This window comes from Octopus sinensis, linkage group LG9 (assembly GCF_006345805.1).
Source record: "Octopus sinensis linkage group LG9, ASM634580v1, whole genome shotgun sequence".
In the NCBI taxonomy this organism is placed as follows: domain Eukaryota; kingdom Metazoa; phylum Mollusca; class Cephalopoda; order Octopoda; family Octopodidae; genus Octopus; species Octopus sinensis.
Window position 1 is genome coordinate 89934803 of NC_043005.1, and position 19158 is coordinate 89953960.

The 19158-nt window shown below is 37.9% G+C and overlaps 1 protein-coding gene across 3 annotated transcripts in view; it reads left to right on the plus strand.

The window, feature by feature from the left end:
- Positions 1-4634: 4634 nt before the first annotated feature.
- The window catches only part of LOC115215469 (organic cation transporter protein-like), a 104432-nt gene continuing 89908 nt past the window's right edge, over positions 4635-19158 (plus strand). The window contains exons 1-2 of one of the 3 annotated variants that reach the window (XM_036506091.1): positions 4635-4896; positions 14700-14922. In XM_036506091.1, the coding sequence (XP_036361984.1) occupies positions 4754-4896; positions 14700-14922 (366 nt within the window). In that variant the 5' untranslated portion in view covers positions 4635-4753. The remainder of the gene's footprint in view (positions 4897-14699; positions 14923-19158) is intronic. The other 2 variants (XM_036506090.1, XM_036506092.1) reach the window with 2 other exon arrangements.

Consider the following 19158-nt stretch of genomic DNA (forward strand, 5'->3'; position numbering starts at 1 on the left):
GGTAGAAATTTTACCTTCTACTTATTCTTAGTGCAAGTTTTAAAGAGTGCAGTTCGATTTTAACAGTTATTTTTTTCAAAATTATAATGGAAGTGACTAAGGGGCATATTTGGTATATTTTGCATTATGAGTTCAAAAAAAGCAGCAACACAAAGTGCGGGGAATATTAATACAGTATATGGGGATCAGTCAATAAGCGTAAGCCTGTGTCAATGGTGGTTTAAGAAATTATGAGCCAGAAGCTACAGCCTAAAAGACGAGCTGCATCCTGGAAGATCTGTAGAGCTCAACGAGGATGTCCTGCAAACCCTGATGGAACAAAATACCATTATAAGTGTAGAGGAACTAGCAGAGAAGCTTGGATTTGGTCATTCAACCATTCATCGACACCTGCGTGTCATCAGAAAAATCAGCAAATTGGGTCAATGGGTTCCTCGTGAACTTTCCGAGTCTAATGCTCAACCAGATACAGCGAGGATAACATTTTAAGGGCTGGAGCAGTTTGAATGGGAAATGATGCCCCACCCACTATATTCGCCGGACATTGGCCTTTCTGGTTATCATTTATTCCGCAGTCTTCAAAATCATTTCGACGGAAAAAATATGAATTCTGTAGACGAGGTCAGTATAGTACTGGAGGAGTATTTTTCGTCACGGAAAAGTGGATTTTGGGAAAGGGGCTTCGCAAGCCTACCAGATAGATGGAAGAGCACTGTAGAAAATGGAGAGAATAATTTAGATTAAAAAAGAACTTTATCTTAATTTTGAGAAATAAAAGAAGTATTAAAAGACACATTATCTGTGGGGTGGCCATTAACAGAGCAAGGATATTCAACCAGTGGGAGATGCATATAAACATTTGGTAAATCTAGCCTCCGTTTCAGGTTGGAGAGATACAGGCTACGGCAGAAAGATTGTCCCGATTTGAAAGGTTAATAAAACAAACAAAAAAAAACCCCATGAAGTTGCATGAAAAAACTTTGTATTTCTATGAAGTTCATTAAATGCCAATTTTTTTCTGTTTCAGGTAGTATCCACCATGGCCTGGAGTGGAGAGTATCGTGCATTTGTTGTCGAATAGTTTAAAAACGGTGAATCTGTCGTAACGACGCAACATAGCTTCCGAAGAGCCTTTGCACTTTATCATCATGATCCCGTACAGGATGGTAAAACAATTCGTTGGTGGGTTTCCAACTTTAGACAAACATCAACGGCTTTAAACTGGAAAAGTCCTGGCCGTCCTAGAGCCGCTACAGGGCCAGAAAATACCGTAGCTGTGGCAGCTTCAATACAGTAGTCTCCCAAACGTTTCGCACGAAAACACGCATCTGCCTTACACATGTCCAATCGAAGTGTCCGCAGAATCTTACACGGGTCTATCCGCATGCATGCCTACAAGATAATGGTTGTATAGGAGTTAAGCGAGACAGATTATGAAACCAACAGCTATTCTGATCTGCAATGATGAAGCGTACATCCATTCATAAACAAAACTTTCGATACTGGTCAGACAATAACCCATGTGAACTCCACGAACGACCACTCTATAGTGCGAATGTTACCATCTGGTGTGCCATGGGTGGTTTCGGCGTGTAGGGTCCTTATTTTTTCGATTAGGAAGGTACTACAGTAGCTGTTACCTCGAACCGTTATTGTAAACTGCTCGAAAAGTTTCTCTGAAAGTCGTCCAGTTACTCGCCGATCATGACCCGGATGATCTATGGTTCCAACAAGAATGTGTCACATCGCATACCTCTCGACGTTCACTCGGAGTCCTCCATGACATGTTTCCGCGTCATCTTGTTTCTATGCCAGGTGATCTTGGGTGCCCCCCACCAGGTTCCCTGGATTAAACCCCATGTAATTTTTTTCTGTGGAGGTACCTCAAATCACGAGTGTATCAACACTGGCCAGCAACTGTAGAAGATTTAAAGGCAACAATAACTGTAGGTAAAAGTCCTTCTATGGTGGACATCCCAAGAAAAAGACGCGAACATATCAACATTCAGTAACAGAATGGTAGCAGAGGTGGCTGTTAATCGGTAAAAGTAAAGAAAAGAAATATGTATTTCTTTACTACCCACAAGGGGCTAAACATATAGGGGACAAACAAGGACAGACAAACGATTAAGTCGATTACACCGACTCCAGTGCGTAACTGGTACTTAATTTATCGACCCCGAAAGGATGAAAGGCAAAGTCAGAAAGACGGGTGTATAGAGTGAGGTAAGGGGGATTTTAAGGATTGGCTAATGATAAAGTAATGTGTATATGTGTATGGTGTCTAAGAATTGTGTATGGGGTAGCTGAGAAGATAAGAGAGAGGATGAGGAGGTAGAGGAAGATAGGGTAAAAAAAAAGTAGGGTAAAAAAAATAGAACGAAATAAAAGGAATTTAAAGAGAGTAGTAGATATCCGGTAGTTACAAAGTCTAAAGTTGCTGGGAAGGAAATTTAGTAGTAATTGCTTATGTCCATCCTCGCTAAGGTCAGTGGCAGTAGAGTTATTTTTAGCAATGGGGCTGTATGTGTGTAGGTGGTCGAGAAAAGAAGAGCTAGTTGAATATTAAATTATTTATGAGTGGGAGTTAGAGTCAGGGGTTTATATTAGGGAATTTTGAGGGTTAAGGTTTAAAATAAATTAAGGATGAATTAAAGAATTAATATTCATCTTATAGTATGATGAAGTACGGTAGATATGTGGGAAGATATAAGAGAAGTAAGAGTTATAGAGATATAGAAGGGGTATGTGTTAATGATCATAGGGGTATGTATGTGGGTGCTATTAGTGGTGGAGTGAGCTTACATATAGATTTATGAAAGAATTTAAAAGTGCCGAAGAATTTGTGCTTACACGTAGTGAAGGCCTCGTTGTATTTATTAAGCAATTTTGGTGAGTTGTGGGTCAGAATTTTGAGAGCTTTTTTTAAGCAAAGTCTACAATTAGAGTGTTGGCCCTGATAAAGGGTACGCGAGTCTATCATAGCCTAGGAAAGTTAATGATGTATTTTTCTATTAATTAGATGGTGTATGTGGCTGACTAGTGATGTAGAATAACTATTCTCTTTATATTTAAACGAGTTTAAATGTGCATAATACCTTTGTTTAAAATTGGTGCAAGAACCAATGTAGTGGCTACAGGAATTATTTACCATGTTGTGAACAGTGCATCAGTATACGACGTTGAATCTTCTGCATTGGGCTTGCAGGGGGCAATCTGTCCTGGGTCTGAAGTTGCAGTTATCGGTTCTATGATGGTTAATTGGAAAGAGAGAGAGAGGGGGGAGGGGGAGAGAGAGAGAGAGATGTGGTAGTGCTGGTAGTAGCTAGGGTGGTATTAGGTGAATCGATCGTAATATTGCTGTCGTTTCTAGTATCGATATCAATGCGAGCATTACCATGATTATTATTATTACTGAGTGAGAGAGCAGTTCATGCCATCAAAGTGACACTGGGGTAAAATATACGAAGCCCAGCATACCCATCATGACTACCCGTCTGATAAGGGTACACCAGGCACATGCATCACAACCATATGTGCGCGACATGGTGATCTCATATCAAAATAAACAACACATGACCTTGCAGGTGGGGCCCAGTTAGAATATTCTTCTGGTCGAGTAGCCCATCCTGCTCAAAAGGTCCCTGAATAAGGGTTACTTTAGGATGATGAACGAAACACCCATGTTTCCAAAGGTGAATTATTCAAACCCCAAAGAATCCCTCTCAACACATGGCTATGATGCTCCTCCGCTACTTCTGCTCGTGATCAGAGATGCACATATCGTCAGCCACTAAGGGACATGCTCAACTGGTTATGGTCAAACAACTGACAAGCAAATCTGTGGTATTGAGCAGAATATTTGCTGTAGCCCATCTTTTATACCAAGACAAAACAATGTACATGATAACACTTCCAATCAGTTAAGGTCAGAAGCCATGAGAGCCACTGCCTGGTACTATTGTTATTATTATTATCATCATCATCATCATCATCATCATCATTATCGGCGTCGCTGTTGTAATTATTATTATCCTTATTATTATTATTATTATTATTATTATTATTATTATTAGTAGTAGTAGTAGTAGTAGTAGTAGTAGTAGTAGTAGTAGTAGTAGTAGTTTTGATAGTTATTACCGTATTGGTCCCAATTTCGGGGTTAATTCATAAGAATTTCCCCATCTTCAGCGATAAATACGTGAGATATAAGTGAAATACTTACTCATACCCATGGAAAAATGTTTGTCTTTTTTTCGGCATATTTGGCATTAGAATTTTTCTTTTGCTCTTATTTTGTAAATTATTGATAAATTTAACCTTTAAAGGTATTTTTTGATATGCTGGCCATTGATGAAATTTTTTTCCCGAAAAAAATGTTATTCTACATTAGTTATATATATATATATATATATATATATATACACATATACTAAAACACATAGATATATTATCTGGACTGCAGAATGTATCTATAACTTTCTCAAACAAGCACACACACACACACTTACATACATACACTCTTTCTCTCTTTGTCTTTTGCCCTTCCCCTGTCACTTCCACAAAACACCCAATCCCAAATGCTAGTCTTTCACTCACATTCATCCCCCTTTCCCACTCTCACTTGCACACCTGATACATATATGTATGTGCGTATGCATGAAAGGAGATAGACATTCTTGCAAGCAGAGGCAAACACATTTAGAAATTGCTTGAAGCAGACGACACATTTGTTCTGAGAGGTCTGTTCACCATGGACTACGAAGAAGTGATTGGGACACTTGGAGGATGTGGACTTTATCAGAAACTGATGCTAAGTTTCCTGTTCGCTTCATCAATTATGGATGGTTTACAAGTTGGAAGCATGGTTTTTATTGTACCTGACTTAGATTACAGGTAAGTTTATAATAATGATTTCTTATTATTATTTAAGGCGGCGAGCTGGCAGAATCGTTAGCTCACCGGGCAAAACGCCTAACTGTAATTTGTCCGTCATTACGTTCTGAGTTCAAATTCCGCAGGAGTCCACTTTACCTTTCATCATTTCGAGGTCGATAAAATAGGTACCAGTTGTAATCGACTAACTGTCCTCCTGACATTGCTGGCCTTGTGCTAACATTTGAAACCGCTATCATTAAGGCGGCGAGCTGGCAGAAACGTTAGCATACTGGGTGAAATGCTTAGCGGTATTTCCTCTACTGTTACGTTCTGAGTTCAAATTCCACCGTGGTCAACTTTGCCTTTCATCCTTTCGGGGTCGACAAATTAAGTACCAGTTGCGTACTGGGGTCGATCTAATGGACTGGCCTCCTCCCCCCCCCCAAAAAAAAATGTGCTTAGAATAGAAAAGAATTGTTAGCACGCTGTACGAAATGCTTAGCGGTGTTTCACCCATCGTTACGTTCTGAGTTCAAATTCCGCGAGGCCTTTTGCCTTTCATCTTTTCGGTGTCGATAAAATAAGCACCAGTTCAACACTTTGGTTGATGCAATCGACTTATCCTCACCTTCTCCATGCTGCCCTTGTGGCAAAAATTTGAAATAATTATTTATTCTAGGTGGGTAGTTTAAATGGTGGTGCTTCAAAACCACAATTCCTTGAGACATTTTTTTCTTTGTTGTTTGGGGTTAAAAACCTTTCTCACTCCCAGCCACCATCTCCACCATGGGTGCATTATACCTGAAATCTTTACACTTGTTTTTATCGATATATTGAGATCATCCCTACATATTCTCTGCCCATAATTCCTGGAAGGGTCATGGGGGCAGAGTCCTCAGGTACCTCACCCATAGGGTCCAATCAGAAGCAACTTACTAAATCTCCTTCCCCAGATACTTAGTTATAGACTTGAAGAGGGAGGCTCAACAAACGGATTCCCCTATAATTAGAGCCCTTCTCTTTTGTCTCCCTTTTTAAAAACTTCTTCACGCTTCAATCAATATATTACTAAGGATGTAGTGTCATTGATTTAATCAAGAGTACCCTCATCCTTCTCTCCAGAATTCCTGATTTTTATTTTTCTGTCTTTTACTTGTTTCAATCATTGGACTGCAGCCATTGGCTTTCAACCTTCTGGGGTCAAGTACTGGGATTTAAGGCTTTCAACTAACCCCAGCCTCTAATCCCCAAATTTCTGTGCCTTTTATTAGAAACGATTATTATTTGGTTTGTGGATTCGCAGAATTCTTAGGGAACTGGACAAAATAATTTGTGGTATTTAGTTACAGTTGTTTACATTCCGAGTTCAAACGCCATCAAAGTCACCTTTGCCTTTCATTCTTTATGGGGACAATAGAATGAAATACCTGTAAAGTCCAGTTAAGGACCAGTCAAGTTTGTCTCAAGCCTATCAGTTCATTTAGCAGGGACGTGCCTCAACACTTCAGCTGCACGAGGTACCTGTCCCACAAATGTATTACTGGTACTGGTACTATCTGTGTGTCTTGCTGGACCGCTAAGTTACTGGGACATAAACACACCAACACAGGTCGTCAAAATATGGTGGGAGACAAACTCAGACACAAACACATACATATGATGGGCTTCTTTCAATTTACATCTACCAAATCCACTTACAAGGCTTTGGTTGGCCCAAGGTTGAAGCAGAAGACACTTGCCAAGCAGTAGGACTGAACCCAGAAGCACGTGGTTGAGAAGCAAGCTTCTTACCACATAGCCACGCCTGCTTAGTGACCTTTGTTCCTCTTTGTGTTCTGAATTGAAATTCCACAGAGGTTGTCTTTCGCATTTAATGAGTTTGTTGATACCTGATGACACTGTGGCGATACAATCCAAGCGGGAGACAGGATTTGGCTTTTGACATCCATGCTCAAGTCATCTTTGGTTTTCATCCCTCTGGGCTTAGTAAAGGAAATTACCTTCCAAGTATTAGGGTTGATGGAATTGACAGTGCCCCTCCCCTCAAATTATTTCCATCATCTATAAATGAGGGTGGATAGTGTCTCTCGGTTAGTATTGTTCTGAAGTCTTGAAGTCGAAGGTCCAAATATTTGCATTATACACTTTAGGCAAATACTGATCGGGATGCTTCTGATTTTGGTCTTGGCATGCAGACGCGAGAGATTGAACAGTTTCCCGTCAGTTCTACTGTGCAGAAACACTCCATCATCTGATGTCTCAAAGACATGTGACAGCAGCAGCGAGAAGAAGATACCAAATAATGTAGGAGTAAGGACACAACCTTGCTTTACCCCATTTTTTATTTGGAAGGCGGCTGATGTTGAACTATTGTGCTGTATGGTGCCTTGCATATCATCATGGAAAGATGTGATGATCCTCAGCAGCTTTGGTGGACATCCGATTTTTGGAGCAAGATGAAGAGGCCTTTTCTACTTACCGAGTCAAAGCCTTTTGTCCGATCAATGAAGGCCATATATAATGGCATTTTCTGCTCTCTTGGCGTACGGAGAATATCATGTCAATAGTTGATCTGCTTCTTCTAAAGCCACACTGCGATTCTGGATAAATTCGAGAAGCAAGCAGTTGCAGCCTGGACAGGATAACGCGAGCAAAGGCTTTTCCAACAGTGCTTAGAAGAGATATTCCACGGTAATTGTTACAATCACCACGGTCACCTTTGTTTTTGTAAAGCGTAATGATGTTAGCATTCCGCATATCCCGAGGGACTGTACCATCTTCCCAGCACTGACACAGAAGCTCATGAAGGTGCCGAACCAGGATAGTGTTTTTACCGGGTTTTATGATCTCTAAGGGGATGACGTCTTTTCCCGGAGCCTTGTTACTTGCTAGGGAGCCAATAGCCTTGGTGAGCTCTGCTATAGATGGCAGACTGTCAAGTTCACACATGACTGGCAAGATCTTGACACCCTCGATTGCAGCCTCAGCTACCGTGGTCTCCCGTGATCAGAGATCCTGGTAGTACTCCACCCATCTATCCATTTGCTTGCTTTGGTCTTTGATGAAATCTCCAGTAGTTGATTTCTGAGGGGCTGACTTGGTTGCGGATGGACCGAGGGCCTTCTTCAAACCGGCATACATCCCACGGGTGTCGCCACTGTCAGCAGCTGACTGGATACTCTGACAGATTTCCTGCCAATACCTATTTGCACAGCGTCTGCCAGTCAGTTGGGTTTTATTTCTTGCCTTTCTGAGTTCTTCGAGTGGCCTTGTAGAAGAATCCCTCTTGTATTGCATCAGAGCTGCACGCTTTGCTTCGATACCTGTTTCCAGCTCTGAGAGCCCAGCACTGAACCAATCTGGCTTTTGCCTTTCTCTCATGCCGAAAGTATCTATTGATGTGGTATACAAAGCTTCCCTGATATAATTCCACCTACTTTCAGCAGAGGTGGTTGGGCAGCTACTGAGGGCAACCTTGATAGAAACAGGAAAATATTGTCGCAGTGTAGGGTCGGGGGTTCTGGCAGTGTTAATGCGTGGTTGGCCCATTTTCTTGGAGTGATGGACTTTCTTAGGCAGAATCCTCACCCTGCTTCTTATTAGTGAATGATCTGTGTCACAATCCGCGCTGTGGTAACTACGGGTCAGTTGAACAGAATTCAGAAAGGATCTTTGTGTAATGATGAGATCCAGCTGATGCCAGTGGTGAGATCTTGGATGTCTCCAAGATGCCTTGTGGGATGTTTTGTTGGCAAAGAATGTGTTGGTGATGCACAGGTTATGGTATGTGCAAAATTCAAGTAGTCTCTGACCATTGTCATTCATGTTGCCAATACCAAAACACATATACTTACATATATATATATATATACGATTGATTTGTTTCAGTTCCTGTCCACGAAATCCATATATATATATATATATATATATATATATATAATGTATGTATACACACATGCACACACACACAAACACACAAAAATAAATTGATAGATACAAGTAAGTGGGCAAATAAAAATATGAGACACTGCGTAGTGCTTTTTTTATTTTGATAAGCCTGGTACTTATTCTATCAGTTTCTTATTGTGAAAGCAGTATGTTATGGGGATGTAAATAAACGATCACCAGTTGTGAAGCAGTGGTGAGGGAGAAACACAAAGACACACACATAGACTTACATATACACATACATATATCTACAATTGATTTCTTTCAGTTTCTGTCTACAAAATCCACTGACAATGCTTTGGTTGGTCTGAGGCTATAGCAGAAGACACATGCCAAGTTACCACACAGTGGGACTGAACTGAGGACCATGTGTTTTGGAACCAAGTTTGTTACCACACAGCCACACCTGCGCCTATGTATGTGTGTGTGTGTGTGTATGGGTGTATATATGTATGCATGTATATGTGTGTATATATATGTGTACATATTACATGTACATCTATATATATATATATCTAGACAGACATGTATACATATACATGTATATCTATAGAAATACATCTATACATATACATGTATACATATACAGCTATACATATACATGTATACATATACATCTATATATATATATATATATATATATATATATATATATATATATATATATATATACATTCAGCTTTTCTCCGCGGGTAGTAAATATTATGTCTAACAGATTCTATTATTTAATTCATTAATAACAATTCACTAGCTACTAAATCTGAGTAATTTACTCTTCTTGATTACTTCTCTCCATAAAAATAAATCACCTTCTACTAAACCTAAGAAAATTATTCATCTTGATTACTCCTCTTCCATTTTTTCTAATATATATATTTGACCCCTAATATATTTACTTTATTAATAAGACTTTTGTCCTCAGTTATTGAGTATTATGCCTACTCATAATGAATGATAGATTTTTCTCCAAAATGAATATATATTAGATTTATAATTTCTCCTTTAATCCAACGTATCAAAGTATTCAACACCTACCAGCTAAGTATAAAGCTGATGTATATAAGTATAAAGGGATCTCTGTATTCTCTATAACTTTTTGGTATATAGGTGGTCACTGTGACCATCTGACATTGACCTAGTTTTCTTAATACAAAATCTGTTTGCCAAATAGTAATAAACAGCTTCTAGGGCATTATAATCCACTCTCTACTGTAATTTGTTTATGAAGAATTTCTGACATATATTTCACCCCTATTTCTGTAAATAGAAAATCTCTTTTGTCTCCTTTCAACTGATTATACTTCCCAACCTTCTAGCAGTTCAAAATAACTTAATGAATAATCTTCAGTCAGAAGATAAACTCTACTACCTTAATGTTCTTAAAATTCAAATCGACATCTTTGTCTATATATCTACCTTCTCTATAATGTTATCAAATAATATGAAAATTATGTATTAATAGAAAACCTATATAAATGGCTTATGATTGCTCAACATTTTAAAACTGTTGTAATACTTACAATATTTAATAAAATGATGTAGCGTGAAACGATCGTACCAAATTACCGAAGTTATTCTTGTTGCTTATTTTGAGTATATATATATATATATATATATATATATATATATATATATATATATATATATATATATATATATATATATATATATATATCCATATACATACAATAGAGAGATGCTTTTGTTTCACTTTTAACACGTAATACTGAAATAGTGGAGAATATATGATATTGCTATGGGCTCGCCGTAAGCAAAAAGTTAAAAACTGTTTTTGCCCATGACGCTCCCCAGACCCTACGTAAGGCATGTGTAAAATTTGAATGAAATTGGTTGTGTAGTTCTCAAGTTTTAGGGAATCACACAGACAGACAGACACACAGACACACATTCTCAGTTGAGCTGGCAGAAACGTTAGCACGCCGGGCGAAATGCGTAGCCGTATTTCGTCTGTCGTTACGTTCCGAGTTCAAATTCTGCCGAGGTCGACTTTGCCTTTCATCCTTTCGGGGTCGATAAATTAAGTACCAGTTACGCACTGGGGTCGATGTAATCGACTTAATCCCTTTGTCTGTCCTTGTTTGTCCCCTCTGTGTTTAACCCCTTGTGGGTAGTAAAGAAATATATATATATATATATATACATGCATATATATGCGAACAGAACGTCGCAACGGGGGAAGTAACATGAAATACGTAGACAAACGAAGGAAAAACGAGTGAAAACACGGAAAACAGGACACATAAAGGAGTAGATAGGCAGACGACAATTGATGAAAGGTCTTTTCTCTGTTTGCTTGTCCTCATGAGTTCGATTTCCAGACCGGGCTGTGTGTTGTGTCGTTGAGCAGGGTACTTTACTTCACGTTGCTCCAGTTCGCTCAACTGTAGAAAGGAGTTGCAACATCACTGGTGCCAAGCTGTATCAGCCCCTTTGCCTTTCCCTTGAGGAACATCAGTGGCGTGGAGAGGGGAAGCTGGTATGCATGGGTGACTGCAAGTCTTCCATAAACAACCTTGCCAGGACTTGCGCTTCGGGGGGGGTAACATTTTAGGTGCAATCTCATGGTCACTCATGACCAAAATGGGTCTTTACCCTTTACTCACACAGACACCACACTTCACACACACACACACACACACACACACACACACATATATACACACACACACACGTACATATATAGTTGCAGATGAGATCCAGAGATTCTCCGTATAGAAGACACTTAGTAGGGCTCAAAAGACCCAAATATACACTCTAATGACTTTACAGGACATCATTCCACAAAGTAAAGAAAGGCTATAAGAGAGATCAAACTGAGCGGGTTCAGAGGCAATTATTCAGATAAACAGCTTAGACAAATCAAATATATTAAATATATTAAATACATCAAATACAAAATATGTATATTTGCAAAATGGGAGAAAGCAAAAGGTGGAAGTTTTCATCATATGAATTTTTATGTATAAATGTATATTACACAGAGTACAAACGACAGAGAAAATTAAAGATGTGAAAGAAAGGTGTTATAAGTCCAACAGCTGTTTCTCGGGCTTGGAGCTCCATAATAATGCTGGTAGATTTAGTTCATCACAATGTGCACCCATAATGGATACAATTTAACATTGGTCGAGAGGGGCATCCGTCATCAGGTTAGAGATCTGAACTTGCCTGCATTAAGATCTCTACTCTGAAGGCCGAAGGTGTAATTGTATACACACGACTAAAATTGGGATGAACTAAATCTACCAACATTATTAAGGATCTCTGAGCCCCCAGAAACAGCTGTTGGACTTTCTTCCACCCCTATAATTTTCTGTATCGTTTGTGCTCTATGTAGGCTGGCCCTAAGAATATAAATATCCAGATGTAATTGTTGTATCAGTCGTAGCATGAGATTAGGCTGATTGAGTATATTACAAACACAAGCAAAAATCACAAACATTTAACTTAAGATTTATTTAATGGAAGAATGAACATGAATACATTCGTAAATGCTCGCTGGTTGAGAGGGACTAAGATGTATGAGTTAACTCTTTACAGTGATTGCTCTGATTAAAAGCTTGGCCTTGATTTGCTTGGCGAGAACCGGGTTGTGTTCTCTTCGAATGCCATGATATTGTTAGCGCTAAAGTAAGAGTAAGGCATCACTGACCACCTTTTCTGCGTTGGCGAATGACCTGCATGCTCTAGTTTCCTCAGCTATCTTACATATGTGTGTGTGTGTGTGTGTGTGTGTGTGTGTGGTGTGTGTGTGTGTGTGTGTGTGTGTGTGTGTGTGTGTGTGTGTGTGTGTGTGTCTGTCTGTCTGTAAGATATTTGAGGGCAGATTTATGTTTAAAAAAAGCAGATATCATAACAGATAATAACTTTATTTATAAAAAAAGGCTATGCGGGATAAAAATAAACCTTCTTTTCTATAATGTTATTCAATAAGGCAACCTTCAGCTTCAAGAGCTGCTTCTATATGAGATCTAAATCATCTACATGCTCGAATCAAGTGGTCCTGGTTCACTTTGGACATTTACTCTGACTATGGCAGCTTTCAAGGAATCTTTGGTATTATGGGCGTGTTCATTGACCTCTCTCTCAACAACGCTCCACGTGTAATAGTCCAATGGATTGAGATCTGGGGAATGAAGAGGCCAAATGTTAAGGGTTATGTGATCATGAAAACTTTCAGTCATCCATTCTTGAGTTACTAGAGCCATGTATTATATATAGTGCAGAGTCTTACTGAAACACATATGGCCTTCCATTACATACATTGTCTATCCAGAGCATAACAATTATTTCCAGGACCTCAATGTAGGCGGCAGAGTTAACTCTAAAGCCTTGTGGAAAGAAGTAAGGGGGGATCACATATCCTTCATTGCTGACAACGCCTAAAACTATGAAAGTTGCAGGAAATTTTGTATGCTTAACATTTGTAGCTTCAGAAGGGTCTGCACATAACTATTTGTCATTTCTTCTCTTAACTTTTTGATCTTGGTCGAAGATTTTCTCGTTTGAGAAAAACCAAATCAAATCTTCTGCTGCAGTTTTAATAACCTTTTAGATTTGATGTAGTGACTTTCTTCTGCTTTTTCGGACGAATTTATCTTTCCTCATCATATAAGACTTATATCTGATGTCTCCGTGGGCAACATTTCTAACTGTTTCTTCTGAAACTTGGAGGTCTTTCGCAATTGATATTATGGACCTTCTGGGACTGTAAACAATGGTCTGTTGAACTTGTTGGATAAATTTAGGTGTTGTGATGATTTCAGAGCGTTTAGAATGTTTTTTATGCAACTTTTAAAAATCGAGACATATATATATATATATAAACACACACACACAAGGTGTTGAAAAGTTCCTGGCTTTGGATAAAAGAAAATACAGAAAGTACAGTTAAATATTTTATTCAACATATTCACCTCTCAGATTCTCACACTAATTGCTGTTATTAATAATAGACACGGCAGCAACTAGACCAGAAATAGCAGCAGCACGCTCGCTAATGATAATAATAATTTAGGGTAAGGGATTAAGTCGATTACATCGACCCCAGCGCGTAGCTGGTACTTATTTAATCGATCCCGAAAGATGAAAGGCAAAGTCGACCTTGGCGGAATTTGAACTCAGAACGTAACGGCAGACGAAATACCGCTAAGCCTTTCACACGGTCCGCTAACGATTCTGCCAGCTCGCCGCATTAATGATAATGCTTATAATGATAACAAAAACAACAAGAGTAACTACAACCACTATAGCGCAGACAACAGCCCCAACAACGACGATGGTTATAGTATAGCAGCAGCAACGGAGACACGAACAATGACAACAACAGCACCAACACCAACTTCGCTACTGATGATGTCCCCTACACCAGCATTAACGACGCCAACACCAGCGCCGACAACAGCTGAAGTAACAGTGTCAACAACATCACCAGAAGCAGCGACGGCAATAGCAGCATTCAAAAATACATCGGACGTTCCGGAAACACCTTGAAGCAGCGACTCTCCAACCACGAGTCCTCGTTAAGGATCCCGGGAAGACGTTATGCCATGTCTTTAGCCAGCCGTGGCGCCGAAGGACGAAGGGACTCCATAGGTATTCACAGGGCAGATCCTAGAAAAAATGGTGCCCTACATCAATGTAGTTGCAAGCTGTGCATAGCGGAACGGGCGAGAATATTAAAGAAGTCTCTCGACCCGAGAAACATCTTATATTCCAGGACGAAAGTCTTCAGACCCTGTTTATATTTCAGGCGAAATGGTTGAGAAGCAAGCTTCTTAGGGTGACGCCACAGAAGATGTAACTAAATTTAAATGAAAGATCAAAGAAACCTATTTTGTATATTTTCCTAGGTGTGCTATTCCTGGTTACGACAATGACACTTATAAAATCCAAAGTGAAATCCATGAAGAACTGATCAACGAATATATTCCAAAGAGTGAGGATAAAGGGGAGGTGGTTTATGAAAAATGTTTGATATATTCCAATACCACAGAAAATGGAAATCGAACGACACAGAAGTGCAGCTCTTGGGTATATGATAAAACCAACACACACACCTCAATCACCACTCAGGTAAGGTTCTTTTGAAAGTCACACGCTACATACAAGCTAAAACATCTATCCGTCTATCTACCTACCAAACTATCTAGCTCTCCACATATCAATCTATCTATCCATACACACACATATGTATCTTTTACATATATATATATACATAGATATATACATATATATGTATATATAAATATACATATATATATATGTATGTATATATGCATATATATATACATATATATATATGTGTGTATATATTTATATATATGTGTGTATATATACATATATATACATACACACACACACACACACACACACACACACACACATATATATATATATATATATATATATATATATATATATATATATATAAAACTCAACTTGTGTGTCTGTGTGTGTATCTGTGTGTGTGTCTGTGTGTTTAACTTCCTGGCACATCTCCTCCTAGCCAACAAAACGTAGAACCGCCAAAAATGGGTCACTTAAAGTTTAGGCGAATGAAGATTGAACTGCGCTATTTCTGTTCCGAAATTCATCTCGCAAGTGCAAAAATCGATAATGTGTTTGTTTAGGCCTTATCCCATGCATTGAATAGTGAACTTTACTCAGTCAGCTGTTTGACGTGAACTGTGTTCACCACGCGTGCAAGCATGCGTAAATTGCATGAAAAATAAAAAATCAAGATATAAAAACGAATCGCCGTAAACATTGTAGAAATTCGGCAAAGAAATGATGTAGCCAGGAGGGTTTTTTCGTATTAATCGTTTGAACTTTGTGAACACATACCAATTGTTTTCATAACATTTTTAACGCTTTGAATTAAATGTGACCATTTTGCGTTGAGTCTGCAGTCTGAATCACTTTAACCAAATTTTAGCATGCCGGATTTTTGATCATCATGATACATCGCCAGCGACTCCCTGAAACTCTCCCCTGAATCCCCGTTGAGAAATCTCTATATATATAAAACTCAACTTGTATGTCTGTGTGTGTATCTGTGTGTGTGTCTGTGTGTTTAACTTTTGGATCTACCAAGTTTCATTATTAAGGACGGAAAGTAGTGTGTAGCAAATCTATATATATAAAGCTGAAGTTGTCTGTGTGTGGCAGGTTTGGTAGCCTTCAACTAACACGATCTCCTTCGAGACCCTGCAGCGCAAGTTGACCAAATTTGAGAGTATGATAGAAGAAGGTTTGCTCTTCATTCTCCAGAAGATAAAATTCAAACCAAAAATTATTTACATCAAAAAGGTGCTTTTTTCTATGAAAATCCCTATTTTTTTACGATTTTTGACTGCTGTGTCACCATTTTTCGGTGTATTTCAACTGGAAAAATGTTCACTTGAAGAGAATAACAAGCTACATAATGCAAAATTTTTACTTCTCAAAAATTCCAATTCTAAAGGGTCGAAACAAACCCAAGCAACACCGGGTGATACTGCTAGTATGTATATATATACACACACATATATATATATATATATATATATATATATATATATATATATAATAGAAGGGATACAATATCCAAGCAGATACCGAATTTCTCTATTTAGAATGCCAAGGCTGGTTCCTTGAGATGGTGCATTTTATGGTAAACTTCCTTTAACATCCGAAGTTACAGTTTGTTTGTTGGCTATATAGAGTGTAAAGTACAATATTGATAATAAGGAGAATGAAGAATTTGAACATTCAAACTTTATGTTAAATTCCAGTTAGTTTATTCATAATAACTATCCGACACGTGTTTCGATCGTATTAATTGCATATTGTTGTATATTTATATGCAGCGATTTATGCATTATTAGTACAATCTCTTCAGGGTATATAAGTATGACATTGTTTGAAAAGGAGTTTTCCTCCGTTATTAATTTGAATTAGGCTTTGTAGTTGTAGTTAACCATCACACTCTTCGATGAGTTGTTTTTCTCAACTGATTGGTTGGATAAATTTCAGAAGCAACATTGTTTGTTGAAGTTGGCAAATGTTCTTGGCTAGTTGGGAGTGGTTATTTATAGAATAGTTATCTTTAATTGATTCCACATACTTTATAGTCACGTGGTATTTTGATGGATTTATTGTTTGAATTTTTCTGAATGTTATTAATTACAAGGCATTCAGAACCATGTGGTTATTAAAAGTAGTCTGTTGTATTTTTAATTTCTTCTTCTTCTTCTTCTTCTTCTTCTTCTTCTTCTTATCATCATTGTTGTTGTTGTTATTGTTGTTGTTGTTGTTGTTGTTGTTGTTGTTGTTGTTGTTGTTGTTATTCAGTAATTTTATTTTTATCACATGCTTTCACTTCACTACCGAGCACAGTTCTGTGTGCCTTGGGTATGTGCTGTGATTTGTTGTGATGCTCTTATTGTTACTGTATTAAAAGTGTTTTGCGTAGGATGTGTGCAGTGCCCAGTAGTGCTATTTTCTGTATGTTATGTATATTTGTAAGTCCAGGGGTTTTTGTTATATATTTGTCTGAATATTTTTTATCATACTTAATGCGCCTATTATGATAGGAATTGTTTCTGTTTTTAGACTCCACATTTGAGTTACCTTTATTCCAAGATCTTTGTTTTTTGAAAGTTTCTCCATTTCTTGTAGAGAAACGTTGTCATCTGTTGGTATTCATACGTTGATTAGAAAGCATTTTTCTTTTTTGGTGATCTCTACAACTATATCGGGCCTATTGGCCTTAATTTCTTTATCAGTGTGTATTGGCACATCCCAGAGTATGGTTGCTTTCTCATTTACTGTGACCTTTTCTGGCGTGTGCTTATACATGTTTTTTCTGTTGTTATTCCATAGTCTTGGCGTAGCGTCCAGTGTATATAGATCCCAACTCTGTCGTATATGTGAATATATTCCTTCTTAACCAGGACTGGGCAGCCAGAGACAATACGATTTATTGTTTCTTGTCCATCTCCACTTATTCTGCAGTTACTTATGTTTGTTTTCATTATATGTTTTTGGCAATTTCTGGTGGGGTGGCTTTGGTCTTGTGCTGCAATTAAAAATCCTTCAGTCTCTGCTTTGAGTCCTGAGCTTCTCAACCATTGCTGGGATTTTTCTTTGTCTATTTCTTTTGCGTTTAGTCTAACCAAGTATTTGCCATGAAAGGGCTTTTCTTGCCATCGTTTTATCATGATCCGTTGATGCTCTAGTTTTAGTTTGGATTTCGCCTCTATCATCTTCCATAAGTTATATAACCTTTCTATGTCAGATTTTGGGTGGTGCATCTTAAATGCTATCACTATTTTTCTTGTTTTCCTGGCGATTTTGTTTAGTTCATTTAGTGTCCAGTTAAAGATATTGTAGCTGTAACTTATAACTGAGACAGCTAGCGTGCTGATACCTATAATCTTGTTTTTCGCATTCAGCTCTGTTTTCAGTATTAATCTAACTCGTCTGCAGTGTTCTTTTTATTTTTTTTTTTTTCATATTTGTATGTTGTACCGTATCTAGTTCATTGATTCCTAAGTATTTGCATGTCTGACTTCGTTCTAATTCTCTTATTTCATTTGCTGTATCTAGTGTGATGTTGCTATATTGTATCTTAACCTGTTTTTTTTTATATTACTTCTTGTCATCTTCCTTTCTGCCAATTCTACGAACAGCATTACCCTATTATCTTACTAAAATATATGAGTCTATATATAGACGTATACACGTATACATGTGTGTATGTATGTAAATACAGATGCATGTATATATACATATGTATGTATGTATGTATGTATGTATGTATGTATGTATGTATGTATGTATGTATGTATGTATGTATGTATGTACGTATGTCTGGATGTATGTATGTATGTTTATACATCATGTGTGTGTGTAAAACTTTAGATATGATCTTGAAAAACATTTAAGTGGTTAATGGAAAGAATTACAGTTAACCTCATCAAATCTTGAATATTGAATATTCCTCAAAAATATAAAAGTTATTATTTTCGCTTTGGTTGACAAAGAGGACATTGTGATTAACAGCTTCAATAATACAAACATTGAAATGTTATATGAAAGAAGCATTCAGAACTTGTTGCTTGTGAATTCATACAATTTCATGGCGTCTGCGTTTTATAAAAAGGGGAGTTGCAATATTTAACTTCTTTTCATTCGTTGCTCAATATAATTTTGCTTGAGACTTTGCAACCGTCATAGATAAGCATTTCCCATAACCATAAATATCCTTTATCCTTTATCTTTTACTGGTTTCAGTCATTAGACTGTGGCCATGCTGGGGCATTGCTT